Source organism: Salmo salar, chromosome 21 (assembly GCF_965601325.2).
Source record: "Salmo salar chromosome 21, fSalSal1, whole genome shotgun sequence".
In the NCBI taxonomy this organism is placed as follows: domain Eukaryota; kingdom Metazoa; phylum Chordata; class Actinopteri; order Salmoniformes; family Salmonidae; genus Salmo; species Salmo salar.
In genome coordinates, this window is record NC_138311.1 from 24,324,074 (window position 1) to 24,343,041 (window position 18,968).

Here is an 18,968-nt window from a genome sequence, read left to right on the forward strand (position 1 = left end):
AACCCCCTCTGTCCCTCCTTTCCTCCCCCTGTAGCTCTGGCATCGGGTGGCACTCTCCCCATCACCTCGCTGGACGGGAGTGGGAACCTGCTGTTCGCTAACACCTCGGCTGGCAGCACCCCCAACCTGGTGCAACCCCTCTTCCTGAACCCCCAGAATCTGTCCCTGCTCACCAGCAACCCCGTCAGCCTGGTGTCGGCTGGAGCCGCCGGGGGAGGAGCCCTGCAGGTCACAGCCAACCACCAGGTCACCACGGCGACCGTCCCAGTGCCCGTCTCCACCATCACCACTGCCTCCAAGGCCCAGTGAAGCTGAAGGCTCAAATCGCCTCGAATGACACCCTATGCTCTATTTAGTGCACTACTTTTGGTTAAATGTTGTGTACGATATGGATGGCTTTGGCCATAGTAAGACACTACATGGGGAATAGGGCTGTTGTTTAAGATTTGCCCTTAGGCTACTGGCTCAATCCACTTCTTCATCCTCTTCCTTCTTGTCCTTCTGCCTGTCATCTATCATTATTTAATCCTTTTGCTGCCACCAAAAAGAAATCCTCTGTGAAGAGGGTTGGAATTTATATTTTACGTTTTTATTTCATTCTTCATTCTCTCTTTTCCCTTGTACTCCAAAAACGATGTGCGACTCCCTGGATGTTTTTGTCGGTGTACGCAGCGGGTCACACAGGAGGACTGGGGCGGCCATTTTCTGAGGCAGGATCATCTTGAACTCTATGGTCTGTGCTCCTTGTGACCCCTGAGGGACCACCTAGCTTTCCCTCTTTCTTCTCTGTCGCCTTTTTCAAAAGTATATATCTTCCTCTTCCCTGTTCAGAACTTCTTCTGAAATACTTCTAACCAAAAATTTGATTTAACTTTTTTGACTTTTTTTTCTTCTAACAAAAATGATTTACTACTAAAGTTCACAATCTACATCATCACTAAAAGGGGGGTTTGCGTGTTTCCCCGTCTATAGTTTGAATTTATTTAGTGTCTGGCTCTGTTAGACAGGCCTCAGCACAAATCAAAGTTATATTTTAGAGGCGCTTAGTTTGTTTTCTCTTGTTTTAGTGTGTGTGAGTGGACATTTTCAGAACTTTGTACGTCTAACATTAATTTAAGCTTTAACTCCGATATCCAGTACCAGTCAAAAGTTTGGACACATCTACTCATTCAAGGGTTTTTCTTTATTATTACTATTTTCTACATTGTAGAAAAATAGTCAAAACTATAAAATAACACATATGGAAACGTGTAGTAACCAAAAACATGTTAAACAAATCAAAATATATTTTAGATTTTAGATTCTTCAAAGTAGCCACCCTTTGCCAGCCTGCATCACATCCGGCCGTGATTGGGAGTCCCATAGGGCGGCGCACAATTGGCCCAGCGTCGTCCGGGTTTGGCCGGGGTAGGCCGTCATTGTAAATAAGAATTTGTTCTTAACGGACTTGCCTAGTTAAATAAAGGTTAAATTAAAAAATTAAAAATTGCCTTGATGATAGCTTTTGACACTCTTGGCATTCTCTCAACCAGCTTCACCTGAAATGCTTTTCCAACAGTCTTGAAGGCGTTCCCACATATGCTGAGTACTTGTTGGCTGCTTTTCCTTCACTCTGCGGTCCAACTCATCCCAAACCATCTCAATTGGGTTGAGGTCGGGTGACTGTGGGGTCAGGTCATCTGATGCAGCACCATCACTCTCCTTCTTGGTCAAATACCCTTACACAGCCTGGAGGTGTGTTGGGTCATTGTCCTGTTGAAAAACAAATGATAGTCCCACTAAGTGCAAACCAGGTGGGATGGCGTATCGCTGCAGAATGCTGTTGTAGCCATGCTGGTTAAGTGTGCCTTGAATTCTAAATAAATCACTGACAGTGTCACCAGCAAAGCACCCCCACAACATCACACCTCCTCCATGCTTCACGGTGGTAACCACCAATGCGGAGATCATCCGTTCACCTACTCTGCGTCTCACAAAGACACGGCGGTTGGAAACCAAAATCTCAAATTTGGACTCATCTGACCAAAGGACAGATTTCCACCATTCCAATGTGCATTGCTCGTGTTTCTTGGCCCAAGCAAGTCTCTTCTTTCTATTGGTGTCCTTTAGTAGTGGTTTCTAATGCAGCAATTCTCCTCTGAACAGTTGATGTTGAAATGTGTCTGTTACTTGAACTCTGTGAAGCCTTTATTTGGGCTGCAATCTGAGGTGCAGTTAATTGCCGATTTCTGAGGCTGGTAACTAATGAACATATCCTCTGCAGCAGAGGTAACTCTGGGTCTTCCTTTCCTGTGGCGGTCCTCATGAGAGCCAGTTTCATCAAAGTGCTTTATGGTTTTTGCGACTGCACTTGATAAACTTTGAAAGTTCTTGAAATGTTCCGCATTGACTTACCTTCATGTCTTAAAGTAATGATGTGCTGTTGTTTCTCTTTGCTTTTTTGACCTGTTCTTGCCATAATATGGACTTGGTCTTTTACCAAATAGGTCTATCTTCTGTATTCCACTCCTACCTTGTCACAACACAACTGATAAGAAGGAAAGAAATTCCACAAATTAGCTTTTAACAAGGCACACCTGTTAACCTCTCTAGGGTAGGTGGCACCAAATCGTCCCACCTACGTAACAGCCAGTGTAATCCCGTGGTGCGTTTTTCAAAAACCTCAAAAATGCAAAAACGTCAATTTTTCAAACATATGACTATTTTACACCATTTTAAAGACAAGACTCTCGTTAATCTAACCACACTGTCCGATTTCAAAAAGGCTTTACAACAAAAGCAAAACATTAGATTATGTCAGCAGAGTACCCAGCCAGAAATAATCAGACACCCATTTTTCAAGCTAGCATATAATGTCACATAAACCCAAACCACAGCTAAATGCAGCACTAACCTTTGATGATCTTCATCAGATGACAACCCTAGGACATTATGTTATACAATACATGCATGTTTTGTTCAATCAAGGTCATATTTATATCAAAAACCAGCTTTTTACATTAGCATGTGACTAGCATTCCCACCGAACACTGCCGGTGAATTTACTAAATTACTCACGATAAACGTTCACAAAAAGCATAACAATTATTTTAAGAATTATAGATACAGAACTACTCTATGCACTCGATATGTCCGATTTTAAAATAGCTTTTCGGTGAAAGCACATTTTGCAATATTCTCAGTAGATAGCCCGGCATCACAGGGCTAGCTATTTAGACACCCAGCAAATGTAGCACTCACCAAAGTCAGATTTACTATAAGAAAAATGTTATTACCTTTGCTGTCTTCGTCAGAATGCACTCCCAGGACTTCTACTTCAATAACAAATGTTGGTTTGGTTCAAAATAATCCATAGTTATATCCAAACAGCGGCGTTTTGTTCGTGCGTTCAAGACACTATCCGAAAGGGTAAATAAGGGTGACGAGCATGGCGCAATTCGTGACAAAAAAATTCTAAATATTCCATTACCGTACTTCGAAGCATGTCAACCGCTGTTTAAAATAAATTTTTATGCCATTTTCTCATAAAAAAGCGATAATATTCCGACCGGGAATCTGCGTTTAGGTAAACAGTCAAAAGAAAATAAAGCATTCGGTCGACTCGGGCACGCGCCTAAGCCCATAGTACTCTGATCGGCCACTTGCCAAAAGCGATAATGTGTTTCAGCCAGAGGCTGCCTCGATATCGTTCAGCTTTTTCCCGGGCTCTGAGAGCCTATGGGAGCCGTAGGAAGTGTCACTTTAGAGCAAAGATCCTCAGTCTTCAATAAAAAGAGCCAAGATGAAACACAACTTCTCAGACAGGCCACTTCCTGCATGGAATCTTCTCAGGTTTTGGCCTGCCATTTGAGTTCTGTTATACTCACAGACACCATTCAAACAGTTTTAGAAACTTTAGGGTGTTTTCTATCCAAAGCCAATAATTATATGTATATTCTAGTTACTGGGCAGGAGTAGTAACCAGATTAAATCGGGTACGTTTTTTATCCGGCCGTGTCAATACTGCCCCCTAGCCCTAACAGGTTAATTGAAATGCATTCCAGGTGACTACCTCATGATGCTGGTTGAGAGAATGCCAAGAGTGTTCAAAGCTGTCATCAAGGCAAAGGGTGGCTACTTTGAAGAATCTCAAATATAAAATATATTTTGATTTGTTTAACACTTTTTTGGTTACTACATGATTCCACATGTGTTATTTCATAGTTTTGATGTCTTCACTATTGTTCTACAATGTAGAAAATAGTAGAAAATAAAGAAAAACCCTTGAATGAGTAGGTATGTCCAAAGTTTTGACTGGTACTGTATATCAATTTCTAATCGTGGTTATAAGGCTTTAAAACCGAGTAATAATAAATGGCCGATATAACGGTTATCGTTGCTTTAAGGAGTGGGGTTGACCATGTGTTCTCTCTCCGGTCCTCTCTGTCTGGTAACACTGAGTTTGTTTATATAAAAAATATATTTTGCCTGCCACCATTTTGTAAATCGTAGTCTAGGTGTGGACCGTAGACACTGATATGAAATTACTGAAATGATAACGCTTAGAGCTTTAACTGGTTTGGGGGCAGGGGGTTAGCTGTATGATCCATGGAGTTCTATGCCTGAGTGTTCTCTGACTGCTATGTCGGTTGGTGTCTATGGTTTTCATGCCAACTGGATGAAGTTGGTGTGAGGTAGATGGGGTCGTTGTCTGTTTTTGCTCTGATAGATTTTTTAATGCCGCTTTATCTACTTGTGCACAGTATCTGTACCAAAAAAACTGGATTTATGAACTGCAGTCTGCCTGTTTTAGAGAAGTTAAACATTCTGTCCCAACATTCTGTCCTATATTTTTGTAGTCTTTAGACTAGCTTACTTCAAGTTGTACCAAAAATATTTGTTGCTGTGTATTGTCAGTGTAGCTTAGCCTAGTCAAATATTTGAGTACAAGCTCTCCCTCTAGACAACAGGAGATAAAAATGCAATATTTTGATGATCACTTTCCAAAGACAAACTTATTTTTTAATTTGACTAAGGCTTTCCCTGCTCAGCTTTAAAGTGGCAGCGCAAATATCCAAATAGAAAGGGATGGGAGGAAGGGAGGTCAGGGGTATTGTCCCCCTGTATAAAGTTAATATATTTGAGTGGTGTTTAGGTTTGAATGGTAGTGGTTATATGATATCAGTGGGTGCTTGCCCTCAATACTCTTTCCTGTTTCTCTACGTTTCCCCCTATGATGATATGGCGGACTGTGTTGTGATCCTTTCTAGACTGGCGTATCTGCTTTGGCAGCAGTTTGGGCTGTAGTCAGGCATTCAGTAGTCAGGTAGGGGCTGTCCGTTTTAGTTTTTCTACCAATCCTCAGCCATGAAATAAAAAGCTTGAACCAAAGTTGTTTTCTCACTAGCTGCTGTGCCTGTGTGCTCGCGCAAGTTGCTGTTCACACGATCACTATCCTACACACTACTACTGACAAGTTGTCTTCTCTTATACCCACCTATTTGAATCCTTTTGGCATCCCCCACCTCTAACCCACTTCTAAGGAACAAGGACCTGCACGTTTTCTTCTTCTAGCTTTCTAACCACATCCTGTTAGCAGCTCTCAGGTCACGTGGTTGAAGCCCTCTCTCCTTCCTCTCATCGCTCAACTAACTTTACTATGGGGGCTCATCCACTGTCAGCACCAGTAAAGATGTTTCGGACCTGCCAAGATCCCTGACCTGTACCCAAACAACATAGCCCCTGTGCCGCCCTTATCGAGCTGCCCCTTTCGTAAACAACAACCCCACACAACAGTAGTGTTCTTCTATCGGCTCTAACATAACCAGATTAATGACTGCCTAGTGTGAAAAAGCAGAGACATCTCTCTACGCTAATACATTTTTATGTACATTTTTTTCTACCCGTGAATTACTTTGACTGAATACCTCAGCATCACTTAAACATTAGGTTCACTTTAAGAAATCTCACACCCGTAGAATATTGTAGAATGTACAAGTCAGTGGAGGCTGGTGGGAGGAGCTGTAGGAGGATGGGTTCATTGTAATGTCTGGAATGGAATCAATGGAACGGTATCAAACATATCAAAAATATGGAAACCGTGTGTTTGACTCCGTTCCATCGAATCCATTCCAGCCATTACAATGAGGCCGTCCTCCTATAGCTCCTTCCACCAGCCTCCACTGGTACAAGTACTGAATGGCTTTGCCATTTAAAAATAAACAAAAGAGTAATCGTTATCTAAAACTAGGACAAACTACTGCTATTTTCTAGTACTACTACTTATGGGGTATTTCCAGGTTTGACATGATTTTATGATCCTTGCCAAGCAAAGCGAAAGCCTTTCTCTGGGTTGATGTCTCGATGCTGCTCACTTCACTGGTTTTCTGTCCTTGAGGTCATGGCAGGCCGAATGGGACTTGTAGTCCTATTTGTAGTGCTGTTTGTAGTCACAAAGAAGTTGTGAAGCTTGGTGAACCATTGGCCACCATGGGAAGTTACTGAAATATTTATCTGAGGAACGACTAAAGGATTAGAGATAAATATATATAAATATATATACAATTTATGTAAGATATTCATATTTTATATTTGAACTAGTATGTTATCAAGACTGAATGTAATGTTTTGTCATACTTATACAAAAAAACCTTTTAAAAAAACATATTTTTATTAATGTCAAGACCAAAAACTTTGACCGCACCCCCTTGGTGCGTGATTTGCGGACACCTGTGCCCATTACATGTGTGGGTGTGGTCTCTTGAGTGAGAGAGGCTTGCTGTGGTGCTTCAATCGGACAGTCCCTGCTTGTGCAGTTGCTAGGGGAACAAACAGACTGAAGCGCCTGATCTTAATCTTTCATCATCTTTTTTTGTCTGGTTGTTTGGTTTACTATGGATTTGATTTGATGTGCTGTTTTTAACAATCATTTGAATGTTTTTTTTATTACGTATGCCTTTAATTGTTTTGTATAGCATGAGAGGGCAAGATCACTGTCTTTCTAGGTTTGACAAAAGATTAACATTGACATTTATGCCTTATTGTTATTTAGAAGACAAGCATTGTAGCATATTGTTGTTTGTGCGACAGTGTATGAGAGTAATCTAGTGAGAGAGGCTACCTCCTCGCTAGCTTTTGTGTTTAGCTAGCTCACTCAGTGCATAGTTCTTTGCTGAAAATCTGCAGTGTATTTTAGGCATAATTTGGGAGAGTGCTGTTCTGGCGCGGTTATGTTGCTCCCTATGATTTTAGGGTGACTCATACAGGTTGGAATACCTATAGAAAAGCTTTACTAATAACTGAACTCCAGCAGGTGCGTGTGTGTTCGTGTGTGTGATTGAGAGAAGGGAGTGCTGGTCGAGAGAAGGGAGTGCTGACTGCAGACCATGATGGTGCATTTGTTTTCAGTTTACAGAGAAAGATAAGATTATGATAAAAGCATTCAAGGGAAGAAGGGGATGATAATATTGAATAGGTGTTTCCTCTGAGTATAAGACTTGTGCAGTTGTGGATCTGGATCTCTCTCTGGTTCGTCTGATGCTCTAGAAGTGGATCTGTGTTGATTCATGTGGTCTACCCCCCACTGTGGTGTGTGGTGGGTGTAAAGGGAAAGTGCAGAACGGCACCAGTAAGTCTGGGGTAACTAGCTGGGTTAAGGGAGCTGTTGTATACCTCATTTTTAACTCGAGACTAAGTGAAACTTGCTTTAATCTACATTAGAAATAAAAATGTAAAGATGAATATAAAAAACCCATAAACATCAAGGTCCTGTCAGAGAAGCCTACAGGTGTCCGTTTTTAGTGTACAGTGTCAGTTGCAGCCACCGGGGGGAGACACGCACCAGTACCAGAATGTCTGCTTTTTTTTATTATTATCATTTTTTACAAGAGCATCCCCATCAGTCTCCCTAAACACACTGGCCTCTCAGACCTCAACCTCCAATTGTCTCATATTATAAGGCTGAAAGTATTATCCACATTTTTCTTTGGTTTTACCTCTGAAATATTTACCACTAGTATGTATTTGATTTACCCCTCCATTCTGTTTTCTATGATTTGACAATCCTGCCCTATTTTATTCTAATTTAGATTCTAATTGTAGATGTTGGTGTGTGTGTCTGTTCACCTGGTGGCACTCTGTCTTGCTGTGCTCTCTTTCTTTCCTGTGGGAACGTTAACCAAAGACTTCTAAAGTGATTGTATATGGACTACACCATCTCTCACCGCTCTCTGCCTCACTATCCCATGAGACACACATTCAGCTGTGCACACCTGTAAAGTCAATACACCTGTATGGCAGAGCTGTGTGTGCACCGTGGACACAGCTGGTACCTGTAGCAGTGCCTGTGGATGGGGATAGGTTGAGTGTGGATGGGCAAAGTGGGCTTCTCTGATGGACAGGTCAATTAACCAATCCCGTGGTGGCTGGGTGATGTTTGTTAATACACACTGAGGGTTGATCCTGTGCACACTGTTTATGCTCAGGACTCACTGTCTCTGTCTGTCTGTCTGTCTGAAGAACTGTTGCTAGGACACACATGTTTAAAGACTGTCACGAAAATACACTGTTTCTGCCTCTTGGGTACAGTGCGTCTGTTTGGCTCCAAGTCAGTGCATTGTAGTTGCCAGGATAGATTGTCTCTAGGATACACATTCTCTGGTTCTAGGGTACTGTTTCTGTCTCTCTGTCTCACCACTGTTTTCTTTCTTACATTCCCTCTCTCATTTCTTACTATGTTTCTCAATTCTCTCTGTTCAGCTTTGACACTATGCATCATGGTCCTTCACTCTGCATGGCCCGTGTCCGATTGGCTAAACCCTTTGACCAATGGGGTCCCAGGGAAGCTTTGTTTGATGCTTTATTCCAAGTGGGGAGTTGTAGGATCTCACAAGCATTATCCCAATGCAAAAATATCCAAATATTTAATGTTTTACAAACGCAGATACCAAAGATAACTCTGTCCTGTCACTCGCTCTCTCTCTCCCTTCCTCTCACCCTGCAGCTTGTGTATTAAGAGACAAACCCAGCACTGGCTTTAGTTCTAGCCTCAGTAATTCCAAAGCATAGATGTATATTTTGGTATATTTCTGAGAAACCTAAATGAAAAACTTCTCGTTTGTTTGGTGTATTGCTCTTTTTCTGTCACAGCATGGAACTAATTGCAGAACTGTCTTACACTTGGTAGGTTAAAGATATAGTATTTTTGTATGTTTTGGGTGTCAAATTATGTGTGTGATCATATCAGTCAACACGGCCCAAGTGACCATGGTTTAAAAATATATATATATAAAAAAAAAAGTCAACCTGTACATATTACTTCTGTTTGTGGATTTTTGAGAAATGCATTCTGTAAAATCATTAGTAATTATTCCTCTGTAAACTAAGCTTGGGCTAAACTAAAGGAATGTGTCCACTGTATCCTCCCAGACTGTAGTCTTTCCTCTGAATAATCCCTGTCTGTCACTCTAGAACTCTGGGAGCCACGCTGTCGTTGTGACGCGCGGGTCCACCGTTCCAGTTTGGACTAAAACACTGCTCACTGTTGCCACATGGACACATGCCTCAGATCCGACTACGAAACGCCCCCCTCCAGACATGGCAGGTGGCGGCATATAGAACTGAAAGATTGTGTAGAACATTTTAAAGTATGTGAATCAGGACACATGGTAGATTTGATGCATTTGTCTGCTGTATTTTATTTGTTTATATATAAACAATATTTTACTGTAACTGTACAGTTCTCTTTAGTTGTAAACATCATTAAACCATTTTCCAAGTGTTTTAACATTGGAACGTGTACTGTGTCTTTTATTATGGTCAAAATATCAACATTACCACATACAGCCATAAAGGGCACAGAAAGCGATCGATAAACTTAACAAATGACATGATAATACACATAGATAAGACATGCACACTTTTCTGCTGATTTGTAACATGCAATAACAGGGCAGGGAGTTGAGTTCAGGAGTAGAACACTGCTATAGCCAGAAAGCAGATAACCTTCTATACTGTTATCTTCAGAGATATAAGCTGACAGATCAGTGCAGGGGAGACCTGCCAGTGGAGTAAACAGCTGCCTCCGTGCCGAGGGCTGACTGGGTCAGATCAGTTTGGAGGTGGTGGCGGGGCGGAGGGCCGGGTCTGAGTCTGTGTGTTTGCACTGAGAGGCTGGGGGACCTTGGCTTTCTTGTCCTTCTTGCGAGTCTGTGAGAAGAGAGAACCCACAGGAAGAATGTGTAGGTTAATAGCCTTCAGGAGCTATTTTACTGATTAAGTTGGACGACAACTTTTCACTTGTATTGCCCTAGTCTAGTCATGTAAGTTTTATGACACACTGATGACTATCCACACTCAAATGTACGTACCCTATAGATTTTCAATGTTCTATGTCACAACACCAGTAAATGCAGATATGTAGTTCACATGACTCAGCACAGGGGGCTGAGTCATGTGTTTTGTTCACTCCATGTGATTCTTACCCTCCCCTTGGACTCGATCACCTGGTAGGCCTCACTCCCATCATCTGTTATCTGGAGAGCCTAGAAAACAAAACACAAGTTTTATGGTATTGGTCAATGAATTAATAAAGCTCCCCTGGAATGGAAGGCTTGCAGAAGTGGATGAACCTGCATTTAGGATCACAGCGTTCTGCAACATCTCAGAATTGGAACACGGTTATAAGCCTGTGGTATATAAGGAGTAGTCCTTACCTGGTATGTGTCGCCACTAGCTTCCTGTCTGCGCTTCTAAGAGGGACAACCACAAACATGAACGCATTAACAAGACTGTGCTCAGAATTATAACATGGCCCCTCTCACACGCTAGTCATAACAGCCCTCTCACTCACCCGTCTAGTAGCTGCAGTCTGGTCAGTCCTTAGATCCTCATAGTTGTCAGCAATAGTACCCGGCAGGAGTTCCTTTACAAAAACATACAGTACCAGTCAAACTTTGGACATACCTACTCATTCCAGGGTTTTCTTTATTTTTTCTATTTTCTATATTGTAGAAAAATGGTGAAGACATCAAAACTATGAAATAACACATATGGAATCATGTAGTAACCAAAAAAGTGTTAAACAAATCAAAATATATTTTATATTTGAGATTCTTCAAAGTAGCCACCCTTTGCCTTGATGACAGCTTTGCACACTCTTGGCATTCTCTCAACCAGCTTCATGAGGTAGTCACCTGGAATGCATTTCAATTAACAGGTGTGCCTTGTTAAAAGCTAATTTGTGGAATTTCTTTCCTTCTTAATGCGTTTGAGCCAATCAGTTGTGTTGTGACATGGTAGAGGTGGAATACAAAAGTTAGACCTATTTGGTAAAAGACCAAGTCCATATTATGGCAAGAACAGCTCAAATAAGCAAAGAGAAACTACAGTCCATCATTACATTAAGACATGAAGATCAGTCAATGCGGAACATTTCAAGAACTTTGACAGTTTCTCAAGTGCAGTCGCAAAAACCAAAAAGCACTATGATGAATCTGGCTCTCATGAGGACCGCCACAGGAAAGGAAGACCCAGAGTTACCTGTGCTGCAGAGGATAAGTTCATTAGAGTTACCAGCCTCAGAAATTGCAGGCCAAATAAATGTTTCACATAGTTCAAGTAACATTTTACATTTTTACATTTTAGTCATTTAGCAGACGCTCTTATCCAGAGCGACTTACAGTAGTAACAGACACATCAACAGTTCAGAGGAGACTGCGTGAATCAGGCCTTCATGGTCGAATTGCTGCAAAGAAACCACTACTAAAGGACACCAATAACAAGGAGAGACTTGCTTGGGCTAGGAAACACAAGCAATGGACATTATAACGGTGGAAATCTGTCCTTTGGTCTGATGAGTCCAAATTTGAGATTTTTGGTTCCAACCACCGTGTCTATGTGAGACGCAGAGTAGGTGAATGGATGATCTCTGCATGTGTGGTTCCCACCGTGAAGCATGGAGGAGGAGGTGTGATGGTGCTTTGCTGGTGACACTGTCAGTGATTTATTTAGAATTCAAGGCACACTTAACCAGCATGGCTACAACAGTGATGCGCCATCCCATCTGGTTTGTACTTAGTGGACTATAATTTGTTTTTCAACAGGATAATGACGCAACACACCTCCAGGCTGTGTAAGGGCTATTTGACCAAGAAGGAGAGTGATGGAGTGCTGCATCAGATGACCTGGCCTCCACAATCATCCAACCTCAACCCAATTGAGATGGTTTGGGATGAGTTGGACCGCAGAGTGAAGGAAATCCAGCCAATAAGTGCTCAGCATATGTGGGAACTCCTTCAAGACTGTTGGAAAAGCATTCCAGGTGAAGCTGGTTGAGAGAATACTATGGGGAGAGTGTACAAAGCTGTCATCAAGGCAAAGGGTGGCTACTTTGAAGAATCTAAAATAAAAAATATATTTCGATTTTTTTTAAACGTTTTTGGTTACTACATGATTCAATGTGTTATTTCATAGTAATGATGTCTTCACTATTATTCTACAAGGTAGAAACAGTAAAAATAAAGAAAAGCCCTTGAATGAGTAGGTGCGTCCAAACTTTTGACCGGTACTGTACATTCAGAATGTCAGTACCATGTCTGTCCATGATGCCACCATACACACACACACACACACACACACACACACACACACACACACACACACACACACACACACACACACACACACCACACACACACACACACACACACACACACACACACACACACACACACACACACAAAAAAGGTATGGGACGTTGTAGGAAACTCACTGCATATGTGGAGTCCTCCACAGGTTCAGTTACAGACTGGCCCCACTGCAGACAGAGAGAAGAGGGGAGGGGCAGAAACAAGGAGTTGATAACACTGTTCTACATCCATTTATATGTATTCAATTGAACGATAACACGCCTCTGTAACCTGTGCACGAACTCATCCTCACTGTATACACTTAAATAACTAGTACCTCATCATTGGTAGACAATGGAAGTGGCATTACCCACCTGTATTGTGACTCACCTTCACTTTGAAGAATAGAACGGTGGTGATGATGGAGTAGAGAATCAGGACTCCGTCCAGTATGTAGCAGATGACCGGTTCATTCAATGAAGCCTCTACAGGGCACACAGAAGATGAAGAGTCTTTAAAACAAAGACAGAGCACACACACGAGCGCAGAGAAGGGGGGGGGGGGGGGTATAATACAGTTGAAGTCAGAAGTTTACATACACCTTAGCCAAATACATTTAAACTCAGTTTCACAATTCCTGACATTTAATCCTCGTAAAAATTCTCTGTCTTAGGTCAGTTAGGATCACCACTTTATTTTAAGAACGTGAAATGTCAGAATAATAGTAGATCATTATTTATTTCAGGTTTTATTTCTTTCATCACATTCAAAGTGGGTCAGAAGTTTACATACACTCAATTAGTATTTGGTAGCATTGCCTTTAAATTGTTTAACTTGGGTCAAACTTTTTTGGGTAGCCTTCCACAAGCTTCCCACAATAAGTTGGGTGAATTTTGGCCCATTCCTCCTGACAGAGCCGGTGTAACTGAGTCAGGTTTGTAGGCCTCCTTGCTCGCACACACTTTTTCAGTTTTGCCCACAAATTTTCTATAGGATTGAGGTCAGTGCTTTGTGATGGCCACTACAATACCTTGACTTTGTTGTCCTTAAGCCATTTTCCCACAACTTTGGAAGTATGCTTGGGGTCATTGTCCATTTGGAAGACCCATTTGCGACCAAGCTTTAACTTCCTGACTGATGTCTTGAGATGTTGCTTCAATATATGAACATAATTGTCCCTCCTTATGATGCCATCTATTTTGTGAAATGCACCAGTCCCTCCTGCAGCAAAGCACCCCCACAACATGATGCTGCCACCCCCGTGCTTCACGGTTGGGATGGTGTTCTTTGGCTTGCAAGCATCCCCCTTTTTCCTCCAAACATAACGATGGTCATTATGGCCAAACAGTTCTATTTTTGTTTCATCAGACCAGAGGACATTTCTCCAAAAAGTACGATCTTTGTCCACATCTGCAGTTGCAAACCGTTGTCTGGCTTTTTTATGGCGGTTTTGGAGCAGTGGCTTCTTCCTTGATGAGCGGCCTTTCAGGTTATGTCGATATAGGACACATTTTACTGTGGATTTAGATACTTTTGTACCCGTTTCCTCCAACATCTTCACAAGGTCCTTTGCTGTTGTTCTGGGATTGATTTGCACTTTTCGCACCAAAGTACGTTCATCTCTAGGAGACAGAACACGTCTCCTTCCTGAGCGGTATGACGGCTGCGTGGTCCCATGGTGTTTATACTTGCGTACTATTGTTTGTACAGATGAACGTGGTGTAATATTCATATGTGTAAACATACTGAATTATAATTGGATGCATTTAACCGCTGTATCATACTGTGCTATGATTGGTTAAGACCACCCAGAGGGTTAGGTCATGGTCAGTTGATCATGGTTGGAGATAAGTGAACATGCCAGTTGTAGCTAGCTAATAAAGAGCTACGTTAAGAAATATCCTGTAGTACTACATTTTATTATTTTGTACAAAGCATGCAAAACAAGACACGTGGTACCTTCAGGTGTTTGGAAATTGCTCCCAAGGATGAACCAGACTTGTGGTGGTCTATAATGTCTTGGCTGATTTCTTTTGATTTTACCATTATGTCAAGCAAAGAGGCACTGAGTTTGAAGGTAGGCCTTGAAATACATCCACAGGTACACCTCCAATTGACTCGAATGAAGTCAATTAGCCTATAAGAAGCTTCTGAAGCCATGACATCATTTTCTGGAATTTTCTAAGCTGTTTAAAGGCACAGTCAACTTAGTGTATGTAAACTTCTGACCCACTGGATTTGTGATACAGTGAATTATAAATTAAATAATAATCCCATTGAGCTCCCATTGAAATAATCTGTCTGTAAACAATTGTTGGAAAGATTACGTGTGTCATGCACAAAGTAGATGTCCTAATCGACTTGCCAAAACTATAGTTTGTTAACAAGAAATTTGTGGAGTGATTGAAAAACTAGTTTTAATGACTTCAACCTAAGTGTATGTAAACTTCCGACTATAAGCAAACCAGCCATTGTATTGAATAGAATGTATTGAATAGAATTAGATTTTGATAGTACCGATGAATGAATCCTCACAAATGTGTTTATTTCATCAGGAATATTTGATGTGTATGACATTTTTTGGTGAAATTTGCATAAAAAACAGAATAATTGCCCATAATTCTGCACCTATGGATAGATGTTCTTTCAATTTTGATCATCATGATTTAGTGACGGCAAAGAAAATGTATTGATCTACTGGAATTTTTTTACTTTCTGTTTGTGTGCTTGGACTCAATCTTTTTGCAGGCAGTACCGTTCTTTTGATGAATGTATTTGCAATTTGCATGGTATAATATAGTTTTGATGAATGTATTTATGTTTTGAGAAGGCAACTACATTTTGAAAACAGATTTACTGTTTTGCAAAATGCCACAGAGTTGTGGGTCTTGTGGACCTTGTTTTTGAAAATCAACATTGTTCCAAAAAATGCTTGTACTCGATTGAGAAAAACTGTAAACAGGTGGATGGATACTTAACTAGAAAGGAGAATGGGGTAGTTCTGAGCACAGAGCTGTACCTATATTTACATAGGTGGAAATTGGAGACATTTTACTACACTACACTAAAGTAAGAGAAAGTCTGCATGTAATCGGAAATATAGATAAGTCTCACTGTCAGTAAAAAGGGGAAGCTCTATATCTCTCTCAATCTTTCTGTGGTTTGCCTCTACACTATGTAGTTCAGCGATTTCTAGAGAAGCTGTTGCTTGGGTAATTTTTTGCACTTATTAGTGTAAGAAAGGTGTGGGGGGAAATGCATAAGACCATTTAGCTGGGGCCAGCTGGTGATCATCTACGGAACGCCTAGCCAATATCCAATGGAACAGCGTGGCGCGAAATACAAAAACCTCAAAAATCCAATAATTTCAATTTCTCAAATATAGGACTATTTTACACCATTTTAAAGATACACTTCTCCTTAATCCAACCACATTGTCCGATATCAAAAAGGTTTTACAGCGAAAGCAAAACATTAGATTATGTTAGGAGAGTACAGAGACCAAAATAACCACACAGCCATTTTCCATTCAAGGACATGTGTCAATAAAACCCAAAACACAGCTAAATGAAGCACTAACCTTTGACGATTTTCATCAGATGACACTCCTAGGACATTATGTTACACAATACATGTATGTTTTGTTCAATCAAGTTCATATTTATATCCAAAAACAGCATTTTACATTGGCGCGTGATGTTCAGAAAATGTATTCCCACCAAAAACTTCCGGTGAATTTACAAAAATATTCATCATAAACGTTGACAAAATACATAACAATTATTTTAAGAATTATAGATACAGAACTCCGTTATGCGACCGCTGTCAGATTTTAAAATAGCTTTACGGAGAAAGCACATTTTTCAATATTCTGAGTACATAGCTCGCCATCATGGCGAGCTATTCAGACACCCGCCAAGTTCGGGGCAACCTAAACTCAGAATTAGTATTAGAAATATGCTCTTACCTTTGCTGATATTCGTCAGAATGCACTCCCGGGACTGCTACTTCCACAAGAAATGTTGTTTTTGTTTGAAATAATCCATAGTTATGTCCAAATACCTCCGTTTTGTTTGTGCGTTCAGGTCACTATCCAAAGGCTAACGCGCGAGCGCAATTCGAGACACAAAAAGTCAAAATGTTCCATTACCGTACTTAGAAGCATGTCAAACGCTGTTTAAAATCAATTTTTATGGTATTTTTAAAGTAAAATTGCGATAATATTCCAACCGGACAATAGCGTATTCATTCAAGGAGAAAAATAAAAAACAGCGAGCTCGCGGGACCGCGCATATCCAATCCCTTTGTTGCCAGGCAGACCACTCAGTAACTGAGCTCCTATACTCTGCCCAGTGACAGGAGAAGGCTCAAACCACTTTCTGAAGGCTTTAGACAGCCAATGGAAGACTTAGAAAGTGCAACGTAACACCACAGATACTGTAGTTTTGAAAGGGACTATAAAGAATAACTACAATTCTCAGATTCTCCACTTCCTGGTTGACTTGTTCTCAGGTTTTTGCCTGCCATATGAGTTCTGCTATACTCACAGACACCATTCAAACAGTTTTAGAAACTTCAGAGTGTTTTCTATCCAAATCTACTAATACTATGCATATTCTCGTTTCTGGGCAAGAGTAGTAACCCGTTTAAATCGGGTACGTTTTTTCATCCGGCCGTGAAAATACTGCCCCCTATCCATATCAGGTTATTAATTCCCACTTTTTTAAAACTCAAATACACTACAAGTTTGCATTTCCTTCTTTGCAGGAAAATTCTCAGCAACAAAATAGTAATTAAATTAAGATCCTACATCTGTACACGTATGCAGACGCAGACACACACACACACACACACTTAATTGAGGATATTGACCTGCACACGTGAATGTATGGTATGTTAGGATTACTTCATTGGAAAGATTCACTTTTTTGAGTTTTGATTTTGCATCAAGGACTTTATTTCAAATTCACTATTGAGCCCCTCTTTATTCAGAAGCAACATTGTCTCAGAATAATCACTCTCTAGTTTTCAGTTATCAAACACCAACAGGTGCTACTCTTTCGCATATGTGTATGTCTGTGACTTTGCCATTCTGGTAATGCGGAAACAAACAAGGCCACGTCTAAGCTTTCATGTTCTTCGCAGACTCTAAAAATAGATGTGTAGAAAGGTTGCCACTAAATCACAAACATGAACAAATAGGTAGGGTACAGAGCAATATATCTCCTGGAGCCTGCCTCTCTCTCCTGACCAGGGGGAGGACACTCTTCATACCCAGGACAGAGCACCTCTGGGTGGGTAAGGAAGTGAAGGCGGTGAGGGTGGGAGAGGAACGCCATCGAAGGGCTTTGGACAGAGCATATACACAGTAGCACAGGAAACGTACTATCTAGCCACACTAGAAAGCATTCAAATCCCTTTCTAACCAAACGCACAACTTTAATGTACCATTTTCCTAACCTTAGCCCTCACACATAAATTCAGAACAAACAGCTCATATACTTGCTGAACAGTTTTGATGGTATCGCCACTTCTGTGCAGTCTACCATGGCTATTTAGTGACTACCGTAATACATCTAGGTTGGCACTTACCTGCAGAAGAAAAAAACATCAGCATGACACCTGTCCTCCATGGAATGGTCATGCTTCCTCTTTTCTCTATTTCTCTACAAGGACACGGGTGATGATCCCTCTCTTTCTGTCCTGGGCTGAATGAGTGGCGCTAGCTCTAAAGGGCTCTCTTAATTTTTTTCTTTCTCTCTCTCTCTGATCACAGGAAGTGGCTGCACTGACACCAATGTATTTGCCCCCTCTTTCTCTTTCCTACATTCTCCCCATCTATCTAAGCTTCTTATTTTTACCTTCCTAAGCATATATACTTGTCTTTTTCTGTCTTAGTTTTCTCATTGTCTCTTCCTCTCTCTAACCACCACTCTTTCTCTATTTCATGCCCTTAACTCTTTCTCTTAGCATTTGTTTTTCCGTAGTGTAAGTTCAGCTCCTCAGTATCTCCATTTGTAACAGATTTCATGATTTATCAACAGACAGCCTATGAATGTAAAATCAACTTAATTTTCTAAAGGTACTGTGTGCTTCCTCCAGCTGTCGAATGAAGCAATAATAAACAAGAGGGTAAGCATTACTGTGATTATTAGCACAACTGGATTGTTAAACCTGCAAGAGCCTAAATTTGGTTGCTGTTGTTACAGCCCACAGGGTCACATCACAAAAACGTGCAATCTACCCCACCATGGCAAGGTGCCAGCTCCAGTATTGTACAAAGTGAGCAAGGATATCAAATTATCAAAACATTTCAAAGCTAAGGTACACAATAACTTGATCTCTATGGTGTACCATTGATAT

At 41.0% G+C, this 18,968-nt stretch overlaps 2 protein-coding genes across 18 annotated transcripts in view; one reads left to right on the plus strand and one right to left on the minus strand.

The window, feature by feature from the left end:
• pou2f1b (POU class 2 homeobox 1b) overlaps positions 1-9,771 on the plus strand; it is a 30,397-nt gene extending 20,626 nt beyond the window's left edge. For all 17 annotated transcript variants that reach the window (XM_014164554.3, XM_082967045.1, XM_014164557.3 and 14 more), the window contains one exon: positions 35-9,771. In XM_014164554.3, the coding sequence (XP_014020029.1) occupies positions 35-309 (275 nt within the window). In that variant the 3' untranslated portion in view covers positions 310-9,771. The remainder of the gene's footprint in view (positions 1-34) is intronic.
• Positions 9,646-18,504, minus strand: LOC106581970 (T-cell surface glycoprotein CD3 zeta chain). The gene is made up of 7 exons (XM_014164569.3): positions 18,198-18,504; positions 12,996-13,090; positions 12,749-12,793; positions 10,829-10,900; positions 10,692-10,727; positions 10,461-10,520; positions 9,646-10,185 (listed from the first exon to the last, which is right to left on the minus strand). Exons 1-7 carry the CDS (start codon positions 18,247-18,249, stop codon positions 10,087-10,089), a joined length of 459 nt encoding a protein of 152 aa, XP_014020044.1. The 5' UTR covers positions 18,250-18,504; the 3' UTR covers positions 9,646-10,086.
• Positions 18,505-18,968: the final 464 nt, after the last annotated feature.